The sequence below is a fragment of the Hippocampus guttulatus genome, chromosome 4 (assembly GCF_054856545.1).
Source record: "Hippocampus guttulatus isolate MCC_2025c chromosome 4, RoL_Hgut_1.0, whole genome shotgun sequence".
Taxonomy (NCBI): Eukaryota; Metazoa; Chordata; class Actinopteri; order Syngnathiformes; family Syngnathidae; genus Hippocampus; species Hippocampus guttulatus.
Genome location: NC_141264.1, coordinates 15,136,310 through 15,155,945, shown reverse-complemented (window position 1 = coordinate 15,155,945; position 19,636 = coordinate 15,136,310). Strand labels below are relative to the sequence as shown.

At 45.0% G+C, this 19,636-nt stretch overlaps 1 protein-coding gene across 2 annotated transcripts; it reads left to right on the top strand.

The window, feature by feature from the left end:
* Nucleotides 1-185: 185 nt before the first annotated feature.
* LOC147206075 (inosine-5'-monophosphate dehydrogenase 1a) lies at nucleotides 186-19,069 on the top strand. 2 transcript variants are annotated; one of them, XM_086109243.1, is made up of 17 exons: nucleotides 186-584; nucleotides 656-938; nucleotides 3,545-3,643; nucleotides 4,840-4,888; nucleotides 5,327-5,428; nucleotides 5,541-5,615; nucleotides 7,755-7,961; nucleotides 8,043-8,130; nucleotides 8,212-8,411; nucleotides 8,755-8,845; nucleotides 8,924-9,019; nucleotides 9,980-10,123; nucleotides 15,560-15,701; nucleotides 15,805-15,948; nucleotides 16,424-16,507; nucleotides 16,734-16,750; nucleotides 17,520-19,069. In XM_086109243.1, the coding sequence occupies exons 1-17, from the start codon at nucleotides 542-544 to the stop codon at nucleotides 17,621-17,623; spliced, it is 1,968 nt and encodes a 655-aa protein (XP_085965369.1). In that variant the 5' UTR covers nucleotides 186-541; the 3' UTR covers nucleotides 17,624-19,069. The 2 variants fall into 2 exon arrangements, with proteins under 2 accessions (XP_085965369.1, XP_085965368.1); XM_086109242.1 differs by having other exon boundaries at nucleotides 656-953.
* Nucleotides 19,070-19,636: the final 567 nt, after the last annotated feature.

The window sequence follows — 19,636 nt, the reverse complement described above, 5'->3', positions numbered from 1 at the left end:
ACACCAGGCTAATCCCCAGGAGATTTCAAGTTTCTTCTTGACCGCTCTCTTTTGCACTCTCTCCCTCAGTCCAACCGCCTCGCTCAAGCCTACACACCCACCTCGCTCCATCCCATCCTGTATTAACGTTCCCAATCCTCTTTTGAGGCAGAGTGACGTCCGCTACTGTCAGAAACAGACTTAAGCTCCGCTGGCTCTAGGAGAACAGTCGCAACAAGCTTGTGTGTTGGAATAACCTCAGGAAGAACCAATCAGCACCGATTTCTGTGGTTGGGCGGGGAGGACCTCAAGGGAGGACAGGTCTCCTGCCGCCTAAGAGTTGACTCCCATGCTCAGCTGCTGCTCATGCCGCAGGGACCTTACAGGGAAATAAATATGTGCACCTTGATCACAAACAACTGAAAAGACTTCCCGAGAAGTTCAAAGGATGATCTCTGAGAGACTGGAGTACTACTGGGCTGCTGCTGCTTTATTTTTTTTATACAACCTTACTTGACGCTTGAAGTTAGAAAGATCACTTTTTCATTGAGGTCTTGCTGTGATGGCGGCGAAACAGATGACAGGACAGCTTCTGGCCATGTCAGGTGTGTCTGAAAGGTGTTTGTGTGAACATGCACTCCAAGCGCTGGCTATGAACGCGTGCTTCTAATTGCAGAAGGGCGATATTGTTTGGGAGCCGACGATCCTAGAACTGTCGTAGGCCTGGATTTCCTTGAGATGGAGGGTCATAATTTTGAACGCTTCGGGGAGGGGGAGAGGGACAACTACCAGATTGACTACAGGAGGATTGTGGGGGACATGGAACCGGCACGCCCTCGCCGAACCAGCAGAGATGGGGAGCACCCCCACCAGTACAGCACCTACGCCCACTCCACGACGCACAGCCACGGGCACGAGACGGCCGCGCAGCGGTACAGCGCCACACGTATTCAAGCCGGGTATGAACCAGAGAGGTTAGTCTGTTTGTCAGCCTGCACTGACTGACCTGAACATCACTTTGCACTGAGACGTAAAGCAACTCTTTCATCTGGAAGTAGACCTCTACTTCCTCTCTGAGACCCAAACAGTCACATGTATACAAACATAGCCCGAACCAGAATGGTTGAGCATGTGGACAGCACCACTGCCTCACAGTCAAAGGCTCAAGGTTTGAACCCTGGACTTTTATTTGGAGCTTGTTACAAATGTTTCCGGCTTCCTCCCACATTCCCCCCAAAAATGTCTGGTAGGTTAACTGAGGACTCTAAATTGCCCATATGTGTCAGTGTGAATCGTTGTTTTTGTGCATTGTGATTGACAGGTAACCAATCCAGGTTGTCCCCCATCTCTCATCCAAAATCAGATGGGATAGACTCCAGATCAGTGATGACTCTAATGAGCATAAGCACGATAGGAAATGAGCGGATGGTATTGCCACGGGCAGCACGGTGACCTAGGGGTTAGCACATCCACCTCACAGTTCTGACGTTGCAAATAATCCAACTTTTGAGGCTCGCATTGTTTTTCTGCTGGCTTCCTCCCAAATTCCTCAAAACCGGCATGTCATCTTAATTGAAGACTCCAAATTCTCCATCGTCAACGGGAGTGTAAAGGTTTGTCCACATGTTTTTCTGCCAACCAATTATCTCAACTCAACTCAACTGTATTTATAGAGCACTTTCAAACAGCCATCGCTGCATACAAAGTGCTGTACATGGAACAATTTAACATATACAATAAAAAGTAAAACAAATAGGTAATAAAGACGGTAGAAAGCACCGAACAGTCAAACCAAGAACAAATCTAAGTCATGCCGAGTCGAATGCCAAAGAATACAAGTGAGTTTTGAGGAGGGTTTTGAAGATGGGCAGCGAGGAGTCTTGCCGAATGTTCAGTAGGAGGTCATTCCAGAGAGAGGGACCAGCAACAGAAAAGGCTCGATCCCCTCTGAGCCTCAGTTTTTATATTGATGATCCCAACACTGATGAAACACTGAACTTTTCCCTTGGTTTGTTTGCGCTGCAAATTCACAAGTCGGTTTATCACGCACTTAAATCCTCTTACCCTGCTGAGCTTTCTGTCTTAAGTGTGTCGAAGGAGTTTCCATTGACCTGAACAGATTCCTTTAGCATATCATGTGAGGATTCGAAGGAGGGTCTGGCACAAGCATGTGAGCAAGAAAAGGAACTCAAGAGAGACAAACAAGACTGGAGAGTCATACACCAGTCACTTTATTTTCGACTATTTTTCTCCGGAATATGATTGTTGGATTGATTATTTTTAGTCATCATACATTTGATTATGCCTGACATGATAAATTGATTATGCTTGCAAAGAAGAACGCTTATGCTTGCAATCATTAATTGACTATGCCTGCAATGAAGAACGCTTCTGCTTTTAATAAAGATACATTCTTTATTATGTACTCACACAAAACTGAAATAGTGTCGACAAAGTGGAAAAATCGGCATCAGTGTGACAGATTTGCTGTGACTGCCTGTAGGCCTGATCTCTACAGTTAGAGTATGCTACCCTCCTGCACATAATACAATGTAGCAAATGGACGGATGGAAACAAAAATGAAAAAATAAGATGGGCCCCTCTCCACATTTAATATTTTGATTTGCAGCCAAATGTAAAGTTTCCTGGAATATTTTAATCGACACTAGGGGTGTCAAACACATTTTTGACGTGGCCCACATTTTACTTAACTTTACTTTCCCTTGGAAGGCCGTTATTACTGAAACCACATAAAAAAAGTAAATAATAACGGTTAATCAACTATTGTTTACTGTTACTGTAATGAGGGGTTTGGGGACAAGAAAATGCTTCACTTATGTCTCGTATTTATTACAAAATTTCAATTTTAGTCGAGATTTTAGCAAGCATCATGGAAGTTGACATGTTTGATTTACTTTCACGGGCCACATAAAATGGCATAGCTGGCCAGATCTGGCCCCCCGGGCCTTGAGTTCGACACCTGTGATCTACACAATCAATTGCTTTTGCGCTTACACACTGGGCGGTGGTAGTAAAAAATATGCAATCAACCACTGTCACTTTCAAAATAGGCTAAAAATACTTTCTCAAGTCACATATTTTCATGCAATTTACTTACCCAGGACAGAAAGTCAAATTTTAAGGGAAGGCTTAACTACTAATAAAATTGCATGCAGTACCATTTGTATGTAAAACATATTTGCTGAGGTAAATTGCTTTCAAGGGAGATGAAACGTGAGTGGGAAATTTTAATAGGCAAGTTGATTTAAAAATCGACATCGTGAAAACTCACTCATAGTGAACATGATCATTGAGGCGCTAGTTAATTAGACTTTCGGTTGCTCGGAAAAATGGCACGGACATGCTTTCCATGTTGAAATGGATAATAGGCTAGCTTTTGTATTTTGCAAAATTAGAAAACAAGAAATTGTCATTATTTCAGTTCATTTCAGTGGTAGTTGGATACTTTTCTGCTCTGAGGAAGTAACCTCTTGCCTTTTGTTCACAAATGTCATAAAAAGGTCTGTTTTATGAATTCTGAGCCTGTGTGTGTTTCTTACTTCAGCATGGCCGACTACTTGATCAGCGGAGGCACAGGCTACGTTCCCGAGGATGGCCTGACAGCACAACAGCTCTTTGCCATCGGTGACGGGCTGACGTACAAGTAAGGGATGCCAACAAGTCAGCCGTGTGTACAACCTACATTTCCCCAGCTGACACAGAAAGTGCAAGCCAAGTGCACAGAGTTATGCGTTGTCTTCCATTAACTGTGTATAATCTTGTCAGCGATAACATATCTGCACGGGTTTTATATGGAGGATTATTTTGAGTCGCATACTTTCAAGGATGACTGAGTGCTGAGTAGATGTTAAAAGCATGCATGTGTGTGCGTGTGCGATAATAGTGTCGCTCGTTTCCTTTACGGGTGTTTGCAGGGTTTATCACTGTCAGGCGGATACATTCAGAACAGAATATATCCATTTGGATTGGAAGATTAATGTTTTAAATGAGAGAGAATTTATATGGAAAAGGAATCTTACCCTTGCTGGCCTTAAATGAGTCTTTTCACAGTTTAATCAGTTCCTAGGTGTCTTGATAAAAGGTCTCGGTTTCTTCTGTGAAAAAAAAAAACACACCCACAAGTTATTTAATGTATATGCAGCCAATTCAAAACAGAATCTCGACACCACACACAGAGCAGGCCAACAACTATGCTCATGCGTTATAAATAAAGAAAAACAAATGAGCATGCACTTGGTATATATTTGAAAAACTGCGGCTGTGAATCGCTCGTTCATAGGCAAAAACAGGCAAACCACAGAAGATTTACTCAGTTTTTTTAAATATAATATCACGTTTAAATATGAGGAATACACTCCAGACATGGGGTGTCAAACTCATTTTTGTCGCTGGCCACTTTGGAGTTACATCTTCCCTCTCAGGCTGGTTATGACAGTGAAAGCACAAAAATGTTTCATTACATCATCGTAATATTACCTACACACAAGAGATTAATGGATTACTAGTTTTGAAATCAGTCAGCTCTAGTAGTTTGTTCAATTATTGCTCAAGTGAGTGTAAATACGGTAACAAAATTATTACAGGATCTCAATGTCATTTATTACACATGATTATTTGACATTTCGGTACAGATTTTAGCAAGGACCATGCAAGTTGACACACATGATTTGCTTTCGCAGTGCACATAAAATGACGTGGCGGGCCGGATCTGGCCCCGGGCCAGTGCTCAAAACACACAACAGTTTGTTCTCAGTAAAGCCCTTTTCCCATGTTGTAATGTTTTACACACATGATGCATCATTCCAATTCGATGCTTATAGATTTTGTCTCCCTTCTCAGTGACTTCTTGATTCTGCCTGGTTTCATCGATTTTACTTCAGAGGAGGTGGTGAGTATCAACAACCATGGACCACGGTTCATTTTGTGAAAAGTTGACCATTAACAGTCTCACCACACACAATCCGCATCGGCGCTATCGCTTGCTTATGAGCATCTCCTTGTTTTCACCTTTGCCAACTCTGTTGGGAATTTACATTGTTTTCATGTGCGGGGTCACATGAGTTGTTTGTCTGAGAGCAGGTGCTTGCTACAATCACACACCTGTGTCACCCGACCTCAGGCAAATGACTTTGCTCTCTAATGGTCTGGGGTTTGAAACAACGAAACACATTTGATTCACAGATGTGTTGCAGATGCACCTCTGCGATGTGGTCTGTGCATGTTGCAAATTGCTAAGCATCAATTCACACACTTTTGTGACAATACAATCACTTTCGTGTGACAACCTCATATGGTACTGCATCACTTGCGTTACGTTTTTTGATAGGACCTAACCTCTGCATTAACACGGAAGATCACACTGAAGACGTCTCTCATTTCGTCTCCCATGGATACAGTCACAGAGTCATCCATGGCCATCGCTATGGCAGTGAGTGCAGCTTGATGCTCATGTGGCATGTTTTTTTGTTTTTCATCTAGTTTATCCTCTGATTTCCTCAAACTAAAAATAGTATCTGCTGTGTCTGTTTGACCGGTTGCAGTTGATGGGTGGGATTGGAATCATTCATCATAACTGTACGGCTGAGTTCCAGGCCAATGAGGTGCGCAAAGTCAAGGTAAGATATGAAGCCATGAAGTGATGCTGCAACTCAAATTATAATTTCAGCATGTTATCACACATCCCCCTAAAAAATAAAAAATGTAACTGACTGAAATGAGCATAGGACGGCCCAGTGGTCCAGTGGTTAGCGCTCACAGTGCAGAGGTTGTGGGTTCAATCCCGGCTCCGGCCTTCCTGTGTGGAGTTTGCTTGTTCTTCCCGGGCATGCGTGGGTTTTCTCCGGGTACTCTGGTTTCCTCCCACATTCCAAAAATATGCATGGCAGGCTGATTGAACACTCAAAATTGTCCCTCTGTGTGAGTGTGAGTGCAGATGGTTGTTCTTGTTTGTGTGCCCTGCGATTGGCTGGCAACTGGTTCAGGGTGTCCCCTGCCTACTGCCCAAAGACAGCTGGGACAGGCTCTGGCACCCCCTGTGACTCTTGTGAGGATAGAGCGGTTCAGAAAATGGATGGATGGATGGATGGATGAAAATGAACATGGCCTTGATCCTTTTAGCACGTCCAAACCTCCAGGGTTCTTTCATACTACACAGTACAATTCATAGAGCACATTTTCCTCTAAAAAGTCAATATTTGGTGTAAGTCTAAATAGTCTAAAGTAAATTTTACAAGGAGAGGTTTTGAGTAACTTTTACTTGCATAATATTAGTTTATGTTGTTAAAAAAACTGTCACTCAAGGGATGAGGAATTAACCCACAATCTTAAGGTTGGGAGATGACCATGCTTTTTTTTCTGTGTAAAATTTACTCTGAATAGTTTAAATTTTACTCCGTTTAGACTAGGACCAAATATAGTCTTTTTAGAGTAAAATGTACTTTATGAAATGTATTGTGTAGCACACAGTCTGTTTAAAATTCTAGTGAGTTTTCTGCATTGGTGTGGTTAGTTTGGTCTCGTGTGAACACCAACTTTTCTCCCATGTGGTTGGTTGAGATGTATTTCAGTTCTCTTGGGCTTGTTATTGTATGAAACGAAAGAAAATCCGGTAGAAATAGAGCAATGAACTGATTTGACCCTGAAAAAGTGAAATATACGTATGGAATGAGATTGAATAATAAGCCTGAAAATGCTTCAAACAAACTCAAACCCTAGTGGAGCGACAGGTTTTATTCAAGTCCTTGTACAGTTGACTTAACCTATGAAATGTGAACACAAAGTGCTCAAGATTTGACACTTGGTATTGCCATTAGTTTCACTAAGGCCCCAAAGAAGGAACTGGATCCTTTTGGAGGGCAAGTACGAACGCTAACCCGATGGAATTGACTTTCAATATGAATGCAAAGAAGACGGAGTCCCTTTTCTGCTTGTTAACTTTTCTATTTTGGTTTTGTCTGTACCAAATCCTCTCCTTTATAAACCATTTCGAAGTTTTTCGAAATTCGAGAAAGCAGCTATGATTTAAGAGGTACCAACTTATTCAAAAAACTCAAAACAAGAACAAACATCAAGCAAAGAAGTGTATCTATCAAAGGCGTTAATCTGTGGAATAATCTCGAAACGGACCTGAAAATGAGTAAATCGCTTGCTGAGTTCAAAAACAAATTCAAAAAAATAGTACAAACAACCTACATCAATCAGAGTTAAAATGATAAATTCAAAACATTAAATATAATGATAAATCAGAACTAAGTTGATAAATAGAGAAAGGTATATAAATATCCATTATGAATACAAGAGAAAATTGACACAAGAGTGTCAGGGTGTGGAAGTATATAATCCCGATACAAACCAAAAGTTGTAAAAATATCACGGTTAAGGGTAAAGTATGAGCCTTAATGGAGACTTCTTTCTTCTTACTTTTTTCTTTTCTGATTGATATAAAAATGATTTATTAGATACAATCACATAACGGGGTAGGACTAGATAAGTTTTTTACTTCTTCCTACTCCCTTGAACATAATAACTGTGTTGTATGAAGATTGATTTCTTTCTTTTTTTATCTACCTTATTTTCTGTCAAATTATTACTGTATATATGTTTTATGTTCAATAAACAAACCAAACCAAACCAAAACCAATTTCGCAAGACGGAAAAGAAGGGTGCAAATGTGAAAGCGTTTTTAAAAAGTGACTCTGTGAAGCCACACTTAAAACCAACTGATGCTTTGCTCTGGCATATTTTGTTCTTGTCAGAAATTTGAGCAGGGCTTCATCACGGACCCCGTAGTAATGAGCCCCCGACACACAGTAGGCGACGTGTTCGAGGCCAAGATCCGCCACGGTTTCTCTGGGATCCCTGTTACAGAGACCGGCAAGATGGGAAGCAAGCTGGTCGGCATCGTGACCTCAAGAGACATTGACTTCCTGTCTGAGAAGGACCACGACAGACCCCTAGAGGAGGTATTTATTCCTTTTATCATATTGAGATCATAGAAATGGTAAATATGTGACATTTAGATTCAGCCTGACCTATTTTTATAGGCAATGACAAAAAGGGAGGATCTCGTTGTCGCACCGGCTGGTGTCACACTAAAGGAGGCCAATGACATTCTTCAACGGAGCAAAAAAGGTAAACATGGGCTATTGGAGAAGCACAATAACGTCATCAATGCTTGAACCCCAAAACGCACATCTTTTGTGACATTTTTAGGTAAGCTTCCAATTGTCAACGACAGTGATGAGCTGGTGGCCATCATCGCCAGGACTGACTTGAAGAAGAATAGAGACTACCCTCTGGCCTCCAAGGACTCCCGCAAGCAGCTGCTGTGCGGGGCAGCGATCGGCACCAGGGACGATGACAAGTACAGACTGGACCTCCTCATGCAGGCGGGGGTGGATGTGGTGGTCCTGGTGAGTTTCCACAGCACCATGATCAAACTCAAGTTTGTACAGCAAATAACAAGCAGTACATAAGAAATTCTTTTCAACCAGCGTTTCTCAATTTTTTTTTCAGGTTATTGGCAACACTCAGGAACTGTTTTAATCATGTTTCCTTTAAAATATTACAAAATTCAGTTGAACCACTTGATGTTTCTCAGAGACCACACTTTGACAAACGCTACTTTAACCCTTTAAGGGACAGCGGTTATTACAGTGGACAGCTTATCATGTTAGCGGGTTATAGGTTTTCATAATTGGTCCATGAAAGGCTTAAACCTGACTCACCCTACCATTAAACATTTTTTCTTACTAGGACTCCTCCCAGGGTAACTCAGTTTACCAAATCAACATGATCAACTACATCAAGCAGAAGTATTCCGAACTCCAGGTGGTTGGAGGAAATGGTGAGCTTTTTTTTAAACTGCGAGATCTTCCATGACAGAGCGTTGTCATCACTTCTTTGCATGGTTGTCTCTTTTTAGTGGTAACAGCTGCTCAGGCTAAAAACCTCATTGATGCCGGTGTGGATGCCCTCAGGGTGGGCATGGGCTGCGGCTCCATCTGCATCACCCAGGAAGGTAAATGATAGTGTGTAATGCGTTCATGAACAAACATTCACTCGTTTGCAGTTGTGTTCCGGCAATGGCAAATGTGGGGTTGACTTAGTCATTCACAATTAAGACAAAAGTTGTCTCCAAGTCAAAGGTTGCCTTTAGAGGCTGATAACATCATAATGCTATTCCAAATTGAAAACTTTTTCAAATGCAGCCCACAATTTGGGCCTTCAAGTGGCTGTTTTTTGGAGGATACACACTTCACACTACTTCACACACATATTCCAAGATTCTTCGTGCTTTGCTTCTCAAGCCTAAAAAAATAATTGTAAATCATGGAACCATTTTATTCATCTTGGGTTAAAACAGAGAGGATCAAGAAAAAGAGGTTGTATGGTATCACCGGGAGTTTCGATATTCAGAGTAGCATTGTACAGAGGTGTCTGCTCAAGTGGACACAGACAGGGTCTCCATTTGGACAGATTTTTTTCATGTGGTCGATAACAACATAGAAAATTATTAATCAGCAAAGCATCAACGCCATGCATCCAAAATGTACACAACCATAAACCCATGTTACATAAATGACTGCACTCAGTAGTTCAGTTATTCAGTATAAACAAATCACCTTCTAATGGGGATCAGCAATAGTATGGGCTAGCATACTCGTTTGAATAACGGGCTAGTACAAACTGAATTGACAACACATATTGCCACACAAAGTACTTAACACATGTGGTTGATTTCAATAAACTCACCCTTTGTCGTCCACACTTGATAGAGAAACTTGCTGCACCTCACACGAGATGTGTTCACAGACCACTAACAAAATAAAATGAAATGGGAGGGCGGGGTGGGGTAGGGACACTTTCAGTTTGACGTTTTGTTTTTTTTTACTCATTTAAAAAAAATCAGAGATGACAGATTTTAATGGCAGGGCATGTTTTTGAAACATTGATTGCTATTTTATTTTTGGCTTCACAGTGATGGCATGCGGGCGGCCCCAAGGCACATCTGTGTACAAGGTTGCAGAGTACGCCCGCCGTTTTGGTGTGCCTGTAATTGCTGACGGGGGCATTCAGACCGTCGGGCATGTGGTCAAAGCACTGGCTCTGGGAGCATCGACGGGTGAGACATAAAATTTATCCATCCATCCATTATCTGATCCGCTGATCCTCACGAGTGTTGCAGGCATATTGGAGCCTATCCCAGCTGTCTTCGGGGAGTAGACCCCTGAACCGTTTGCCAGCCAATCACAGGACACACACAGACATAGAACCATTCGTGCTCACAATCACACTTTGGGACAATTTAGAGTGGTCAATTAAACTGCGGTGCATGTTTTTGGAATGTGGGAGGAAACCAGAGTACTTGGAGAAAACCTACGTGGGCACGGGGAGTACATGCAAACTCCACACAGGAAGGGCGGGGCCGGAATCGTACCCACGACCTCTGCATTGTGAGGTGGACGTGCTGACCAGTCGACCACCGTGTGTTAGGGTTTGGATGTGACCCCAATAGCACGACAACAGACAGGTATCGTGGAAGTCAACACTTGGCGTAGTTTATTTAAGAGTCTTCACAAAGTCACTCAGGGAGAAGCACGAGGAGTCCACAAGGAAATGTCCACACAAGGAACAAAAGCTGCAGGAGACAGCAACAGAGTCCACTGGCGTTGTGACGGCACGAACTTGCACTGGGGAATGGTCTGCGAGTCAATTTGTACCAGTCCAAACGAGCAGATAGGCAACAGGTGGGTGATGAGCTGACGAGTCTCAGGTGTGAGGTGCAGAGCACCCTGGCTGAGGAGGCTGCCTGGCTGGCCCCTCCCTAACAGTACCCCCTCCCCTACGGGAGCCACCCGGCGACCTGCCAGGATGGGCGCGATGAAACTCAGTGATCAGGGCAGGGTCCATAATGAGCCGGGAAGAGACCCAGCTCCGATCCTCCACGCCGTAGCCCTCCCAGTCAACCAGATACTGGAATCCACGACCCCGGCGCCGGACATCCAGCAGTTCACGGACCTTCCACTGGGGGTGCCCGTCCACAAACTTGGGGGGAGGCGGGGCCGGGGTCTGAGGTAACAGGGGTCGACAGACACAGGTTTAACCCGAGACACATGAAAAACAGGATTCAGATGCACTGCTGCAGGACCGAGCACCTTCTGGATCACATAGGGCCCAACAAACCAGGGGTTGAGTTTTTTGTCACCCGACTGAAGAGGAAGATCCTTGGATAACAGCCACACCTTCTGCCCAGGTCGGTAAGCCGGTGCTGAACAACGACGATGGTTGGCACCACGACTGGCACGTTCCGTCGCACGGAGCAGAGCGAATCGGGTGACCTCCCAGACAAGGCGACAGCGATCCAGGTGGTTCTGCACCGAAGGAACTGCCACTTTAGACTCCTGTACAGAGAAGATGGGTGGCTGGTACCCCAGAGATACCTCGAAGGGTGAGAAGCCGGTGGTGGAGCAGACCAGGGAGTTGATAGCATATTCAACCCAGGGAAGAAACCGGCTCCAGGAGGCAGGCTTATTCGCGGCCACACAACGAAGGGCGGACTCCACGCTCTGGTTCATCCTCTCAGTCTGTCCGTTAGTCTGGGGATGATATCCTGAGGAGAGACTAACAGAAGCCCCTAACCCCTTGCAAAATGCCTGCCATACACGGGAGACGAATTGGGGTCCTCGATCCGAGACAACATCCTTGGGAAGACCATGCAGGCGGAACACATGGGCCATGAGGAGCTAGCTCCACAGTTTCGGAGGCCGACGGTAGTTTAGGCAGGGCCACCAGGTGAACTCCCTTGCTGAAATGGTCCACCACCGTTAGGATCACAGTGTTACCTTCAGAAGGGGAAGTCCAGACACAAAGTCCACTGACACATGGGACCAGGGCCGACTGGGCGTAGGAAGTGGCTGCAGCAGACCTGCAGGTGCCTGGTGGGAAGCCTTGCTGCGAGCGCAGACAGTGCAGGCCGTGACAAATCTCTTAACATCTCTCCTCATGGTGGCCCACCAGAACCTCCGAGCCAGGAAGGTGTAGGTACGATGGACACCTGGGTGGCAAGCAAACCGGCTAGCATGGCCCCACTGGAGTACCCGAGAGCGAACAATGTTCGGAACAAACAGACGGTGAGGAGGGGCGTCGCTTGGATCAGGATGAGAGCGTAAAGCACGCTTGACAGCAGCCTCCAGGTGCATAGTTACCATGCCTATCACCCTTGTCTCAGGGAGGGGTTCCTCTGTAGCAGGCTCCTGTGGGTGTTGTCGGGAAAGGGCGTCTGCCTTAGAGTTGCGAGAACCAGGATGATAGGTAAGTGTAAAGTCGAACCGACTGAGGAAGTTGGCCCACCGCGCCTGTCGACTGTTGAGGCACTTGGTAGCCCGGATAAATGTCAGGTTCTTATGGTCTGTCCAGATGGTAAATGGCTGCTCTGCTCCCTCCAGCCAGTGGCGCCACTCCCCCAAAGCAGCCACCACCGCCAGCAACTCACGGTCCCCAATGTCATAGTTCACCTCAGTAGAACGCACAGGGGTGAACCTTTTGGTCAGTCTCCGACCGTAGAGAGAGCACAGCCCCCACCCCGGTGTCGGAGGCATCCACTTCCACAATGAACTGTCTTTTGGGGTCAGGATGGAGAAGAACGGGGGCACTGGTGAACCTCTCCTTGAGCAACTGGAAGGCGGAGCGAGCTGCAGGGGACCAAACAAACGGTTTGGACCGGGAGGTTAAACTGGTGAGGGGTTCGGCCAAGCTGCTGTAGTGACGGATAAACCTCCTGTAGAAATTAGCAAACCCTAGGAAGCTCTGTAGTTCCTTCCGAGATGTGGGATCAGGCCAGTCCACTACCGCCTGGATCTTACGAGGATCTGCTCGCGTCCTGCCACCTTCCAGGATGAAACCAAGGTACTCAATAGAGTCTGAATGGAACTGGCATTTCTCAGCCTTGACAAAGAGCCGGTTACAAAGGAGCCGCTTGAGAACCTGCCGCACGTGTTGCACACGCTCCTCTAGAGAGCTGGAGAAGATGAGAATGTCATCAAGGTAGACCACAACAAACCGGTCAAGCATGTTGCGGAGTACGTCATTCATGAGTGCCTGGAATACCGCAGGAGCGTTGGTGAGGCCGAACGGCATTACCAGGTACTCATAATGGCCACGGGGAGTCTTAAATGCGGTCTTCCACTCGTCCCCCTTCCGGATCCGGACAAGATGATAGGCGTTTCTGAGATCCAGCTTAGTGAAAACAGTAGCCCGAGGGAGAGGCTCGAGGGTGGAGTTCATAAGTGGTAGGGGGTACTTGTTCTTGATAGTTATGTCGTTCAATTGGCGATAGTCGATGCAGGGTCGGAGGCCACCATCCTTCTTCACAAAAAAGAAGCCAGCTGCCACCTGGGAGGATGAGGACCGAATGAGCCCTGCCGCCAACGACTCCGAAATATATTTGTCCATCGCAGCCTTCTCTGGGAGAGAAAGACTATACAGACGACTGCTAGGGAGGGTAGCCCCGGGACGTAGGTCGATCGCACAGTCATAAGGCCGGTGTGGGGGGAGAGACTGAGCCCGAGCCTTGCTGAATACCTCCCCGAGATCATGGTACTCGGGAGGAACAGATGAGAGATCGGGAGGGGGGACACAGGGGGCCTGGTGGAGCGAGGTACGATTCGCGGCTCGTAGGCAATGGGCGTGACAGGAGGGGCTCCATTCCAGAATATTCCCGGAGGACCAAGCAATGTGTGGCTCATGTTGTATGAACCAGGAACGGCCCAAAATCACAGGGACTAAGGGAGATTGAATTTTGAAAAAACACCGTGTCTCCACATGGTTACCGGCTATGGTGAGAGAAACTGGGCAGGTGCGTTGAGTGACGCTGGAGAGACTATGTTCATCGAGCGTGAAAGCCTCCAGGGGTCTCTCCAATGTCTCTACCGGAATGTAGTTTCTTGCTTTCTGGGGAGTGACCAGAGATCTACTCCATGCTCGATCACGCCCTCTCTCTCGGAGCCGTCCATCGATACGGATAGAGAGATCGATCAGTTCATCAAGGGAGGCAGGCTCCTCCCGGGTGGCCAGCTGGTCCTTAACGGCGTCGCTGAGGCCATTCCGGAAGGTTGTACGTAGTGCCTGGTCGTTCCAGCCACTCTCCGCAGCAGCCAGCCTAAACTCCACTGAGTAGTCAGCGACACTGCCGCTGCCCTGCTGGATGCTACTTAGCCGAGTGCCAGGCTCCTGACCACGGATGGGATGGTGGAACACCTTCATTAATTCTGTTACAAAGTCCTTGTAGGCGTGACAGAAGCTGGCCCCCATGGACCAGGAAGCGGTGACCCACTGTGCTGCTCGACCCGTGAGCCGATTCATCGTGTAAGCAATACGTGTAGAGTCAGTTGAGAACATGCTGGGTTGGTGGGCAAAAACCAGCTCACACTGCATGATGAATGTGGCGCAGGTCTCGAAGTTGCCATCAAATGGCCGTGGAGCGGAGAGAGAGGGCTCAGGGGGAACCGGGTTGGTTATTATGGCGTTAACAGGGGCTTGAAGCACTGGAGTTATTGCGGCTGAAACATGGGGAGTAGGCGAGGCCTGCGGTCGGTTGGTGAGTGCTGATGTCAAGGCTTGTAATTGCAGCAGAACCTCCGCCTGTTGTCTCGCCAACGCCGTCTGCTGGTCAGCCAAGGCCTGCACCACAGGCTGAATCTGAGTCTGAAGGTCCTGCAAGGCGACGGAAGTGTCCCGTAATTGCTGGGTGTGGGTAGCGGTCAGGTGAACCTGGTTGGCGAGAGCATCCTCGATCAATTCGAGACCAGACTTGTCTGTGTCGGCTGGGGTCGTCATGGCAAGTTCGTACTGTTAGGGTTTGGATGTGACCCCAATAGCACGACAACAGGCAGGTATCGTGGAAGCCAACACTTGGCGTAGTTTATTTAAGAGTCTTCACAAAGTCACTCAGGGAGAAGCACGAGGAGTCCACAAGGAAATGTCCACACAAGGAACAAACGCTGCAGGAGACGGCAACAGAGTCCACTGGCGTGGTGACGGCACGAACTTGCACTGGGGAATGGTCTGTGAGTCAATTTGTACCAGTCCAAACGAGCAGATAGGCAACAGGTGGGTGATGAGCTGACGAGTCTCAGGTGTGAGGTGCAGAGCACCCTGGCTGAGGAGGCTGCCTGGCTGGCCCCTCCCTAACACCGTGCCGCCGACATGAAATTACATTTGCCATTTTCAGTTGTCCTCAGTCAGGTGCTGGAGCCTTTCCCCAACTGGGGTACATCCTAAACTCAACTCAACTCAAATGTATTTATAGAGCACTTTCAAACAGCCATTGGTGCAATTACTAGACATTTAATTAGGTACACCTGCACAATTGAAAAATGGACCCGAACAAGAATTCTACCTTTATTAAGGTGGCAATGCTGTTTTGATCGAGACTGTAAGAGAGTGTTTAATTTAACGTGTTGTTTGTAAATCTGGTTGTAATTTGCAGTGGTGTGTAAATGTCATCATACAGAGGGTTGTTGTTTTGACTATTTTTGTTACTGCTGTTTTCTGTGCTCAGTGATGATGGGCTCACTGCTCGCGGCGACCACCGAGGCTCCGGGAGAATATTTCTTTTCTGATGGGGTACGTTTGAAAAAGTACAGAGGAATGGGCTCCTTGGATGCCATGGAGAAAAACAATAGTCAGAAACGCTACTTTAGGTAAGCAAAGGTGGTCCAGTGCCTTTTGCTTTCTTGCTTCCCAACATTGTCGCTTGAGGCTATTAATTTACATGTATTGCTTCATTTTTTTGCGTGTGTCCAGTGAGGGAGACAAGGTGAAAGTGGCTCAAGGTGTATCGGGCTCAGTCCAAGACAAAGGCTCCATCCAGAAATTTGTGCCGTACCTCATTGCAGGCATTCAACATGGTTGCCAGGATATCGGAGCTAAGAGCTTGTCAATTTTACGGTAAGAAATTTTTTAAAAAGGGACCAACTGCTTCTTCAAAATTACCGTACTAGGAAATCCCAATGCCCCATCACTGCTGAGCTATATTTAGAACAGGCATGCGGTCTATTTATGTCTTTGGGGGCTATCTGGCACCTGTGGTTACCGTGTTGCTTTGAAACTTGGTGTAGGGGTGGTTATTATGAAAATTAGCTCCACTGTTAGGTCACAATGGGGTTGAAATGCAAAACGGCTTGCTCACAGACAGAAATGGGTGGATAAGATTTATTTGGTTATTTAATGTCACACTTGATGCGTGGGCATCCAAACACTCCGGAGATCCAACAACTTGTAAGCAAGCACTTAAAAGTCCACTTTGCATTTCACATCCCCCTTAATTAAATGTCAGCGATCGGAAACATTATCATCTGCCGGATGAAGTTAGGTACTGCCTCCCACCCTCCCTCCCTCTGATGCAGAGTTGTTTCCATCTCAGATCAATGATGTATTCCGGAGAATTGAAGTTCGAGAAGAGAACAATGTCTGCTCAAATGGAGGGCGGAGTACATGGCCTTCACTCGTAAGTATTTTTAGAAACTTTTTGCCCGTAAAGTTGTCCTTTGCTATTGCGTGATGTGCATTTGTGGTCCAATTTGAATCGTGATCTGTATGTGGCGTTCTGGCAGACCCCAGCTAATCCTCCCTTGTTTTGAGCTCACCGTATTCAGTCCTATCGTTGGATGCAATGGCCGCGAAACATCATACTGTCTTCTCTCTTCCTCTTCTCACTCATGCTGTCATGTTAGATATTCATTTGTACCATGTAAGTACACCCATGCAGCTTTTTCTCCATTTACTTGCACAATCCATGGCCTGTTTCTCACTGGTCTACTCACCAATACAATACACAGTGTTTCCCAACATTTATTGAGCCAAGGGATGTCTTTTCTCTCAGCACACCACTAAACAAGAATTAAGCTTTTATATATTCAGGATGGTTTTTTGTTTTGCTTTTCCCCCTCTCTTATTTGCCTAAAAAGTCACTTATTTTCTAAGTATGTGCTCTGGCCAAGGCTTTGTCATCCAAATATAAAAATTATTACTTTGGCACCATCTGATGGCGCTTTGGTGCCAAGCACCTACAGTCTGTTGAATTGAGGGGAGAGTCAATTTATTTTCCAGCCACAGCTTTGTCTAATACAAAAAAAAAAAGTTGTTTGACGCCATCTATAGGTAATAGCAAACCGTTTAGTGCTGAAAGCAACAAGCATGGGACGTCATCTTAAATTAACTTTTTTGTGAAACGCAAAGCAATTCAAGCAACAGATGGATACACAGACAAATTATAACTTCTGCCATCTTCTGGAAGACCATTGATTTATCCTGGCTATCTCTTTCGATCACTGGCATATGTAGATGAACAAAGAAACACTATTTGTTGTATAGGAATTATGATTTTTATGTCCAATTAAGTGAAATGGGATCATCTTCCACGGCACAGAGGTTGGGAATCACTTGTGTGACATAGAGTGAAATGATGTCTTCACCACAGAGGAAAATTTCCATTTTCACCCATTTTTCATCACTTGCAGTTATGAGAAACGACTTTATTGAGGGCGGAGGAAAGGGATACGCCCGCTCGGGACCAGATGTTCCCGCCCCAGCCCTGCTGAGCAGACGAACGACGCAAACATGAACAGGCCACCAAAGTCTCTCCTTCATGTTTCATAATAACTGTCTTCTGGACATCATGCACCGCTTTGTTTCTCTCATGAACTTTTCTGGATGATTTCTTTTAAAGAACAAACAGACATTGGTGAAATAGTTTTGCGACCTGATTTCTTCCTTGCCATGTTCGGGGTCTCACATTTTGAAAAATTGGGATATGTGTGTCCCACTGCACGAAGCTTTGACATACTCTTCTGTCAAAACATGCGGTACACCTGTAGCAGGGGTGGGCAAGTTGTGGCCCGGCGGGCACATCGGGCCTGCTCTGTTTTGTTCAATGCAGCCCACCAAGCATTTACATTATTGTGAGTTCTGTAAATGTGTTGCTTGAATTTAGTTGGTCCCCCCCCCCCCCCCCCCCAAGGATTGGTTAGTTAAAATGTATTTATGAATGCTTCATTCATTCATCTTATTCAATAGTTGAAATAATATACATAAATACAAATAAATAGTCAAATTAAAACTATTTTATAGATGATTGCAGAAATTTCATTTTTTTCAATGACGGAAGCCGCATGCAAAACTACCAATCCCTTAGTTGCTATGACGACTTCTTCATCTTCTTCTATTTCTTGCATTTCTTCCTTTAGGCATTTGACAAGTACTTTTGGTGCATTACCGTCACCTTCTTTACTATGCGAATGCCACAAGTAAATGTAGTCATGGAGGAAGTAGTCATGGAAACTAATGTGTGACGAATCGCTTCTGTGCCATCTGCCACAACAAATATTTGCTATTTACGGCACCAAAAGGCTAATTAACCGAGCAGGATTCTACCTTTGGCCAAAATGTGATGCAGGACTCTCGATAAGGTAAGACATTGTTTTACACTTAAAAATAAAACTTTTTCATAATTAGAGACAGAAGTTTCGTCCAACCGGAATTAGTTTGTTGTCGTCCACACGATTGGGGAACGGGGATTTGGGGTGCCAGTTTCAGCTCTAATTTTAATATATTCAAGTTGCATCTGAGTATAAATCGCAGGAAAAGTCAAACTATGAAAAACAGTGCCACTTATATTATGAAAAATACAATCCAATCAGAATTGCGCAACCCTGGTAGACACAATCCACTGCGATCAAGAACTGTATCGATAAAATCTATACTGTATGGCAATAAATGTTAAATGATAATAATGTTATTTTCATATTAATTTAACAATCTGCTTGTGATCACAATTTGCAGTGGCGCAAAAATGCACTACATAATAAAGAGAGGGGACTTTGGATCGTATGGATGTACCTAATCAAGTGTCCACAGAGAGTGTATTGCCTAGAAACTCAGGTACATAAAAAGGAATAACAATTTGTACTTTGAAAATGCATATAACTTTCTTTTTAATCATGAAAGTAAGACACCACAAATGTAATTTTATTGAAAAAAGTCTTTTATTTGCTCATTATTTGGAGAAAAATGAACATTGTACATTCCTCAATGAGCATCTCACTTGCACTGTTTAATTCAGGGTCTTTTCTTCCAATGGTAGTCTGTAACTTCTCTCAGGATCATCTGGTGTACTCTATATAAAATGGGCTGCCTAATACAACAGAGGGAACAAAAGAGCAAACTTGTACAAATGTGTAATCATGTGTATTTGCTGCTTGAGCTATAAAAGGGACTGTTTTGTGTGCGTGTGTGTGTGTGTGTGTGTGTGCGCGCGCACGTGCGTGAGTGTAAGACTGCTGTAACGTGCACATTTATTTTCTTGATTAAATAGAGGACACTGATTGACAAAAAGCTCTTGTTCTGACACTTGATTTTCTTTGACACTGTCAGAGGCGATAGTTTAAAAATAATTGAAAGATTGTTCATGTAATCATGCATGTCATTATATTAAAAGCAGTTTTTTATATTTTGCTTATTTTATGGCTAAAAATTAGGTCAGTATGATTTACACATTTCTCTGACAGTGTTAATCAAAACTGTGCATTGCTACCACAAAGGAGACAATTGTTGCTCTTGTATTTAATTACAGTTGATT

Bases quoted from the DNA above. Each gene is read 5' to 3' on its own strand.
- LOC147206075 (XM_086109242.1), top strand. From the start codon at position 542: ATGGCGGCGAAACAGATGACAGGACAGCTTCTGGCCATGTCAG. The intron at 4,889-5,326 runs GTGAGTATCAAC...GTTTTTTGATAG, and splicing joins ATTTTACTTCAGAGGAGGTG to GACCTAACCTCTGCATTAAC. The intron at 8,412-8,754 runs GTGAGTTTCCAC...TTTTCTTACTAG, and splicing joins GGGTGGATGTGGTGGTCCTG to GACTCCTCCCAGGGTAACTC.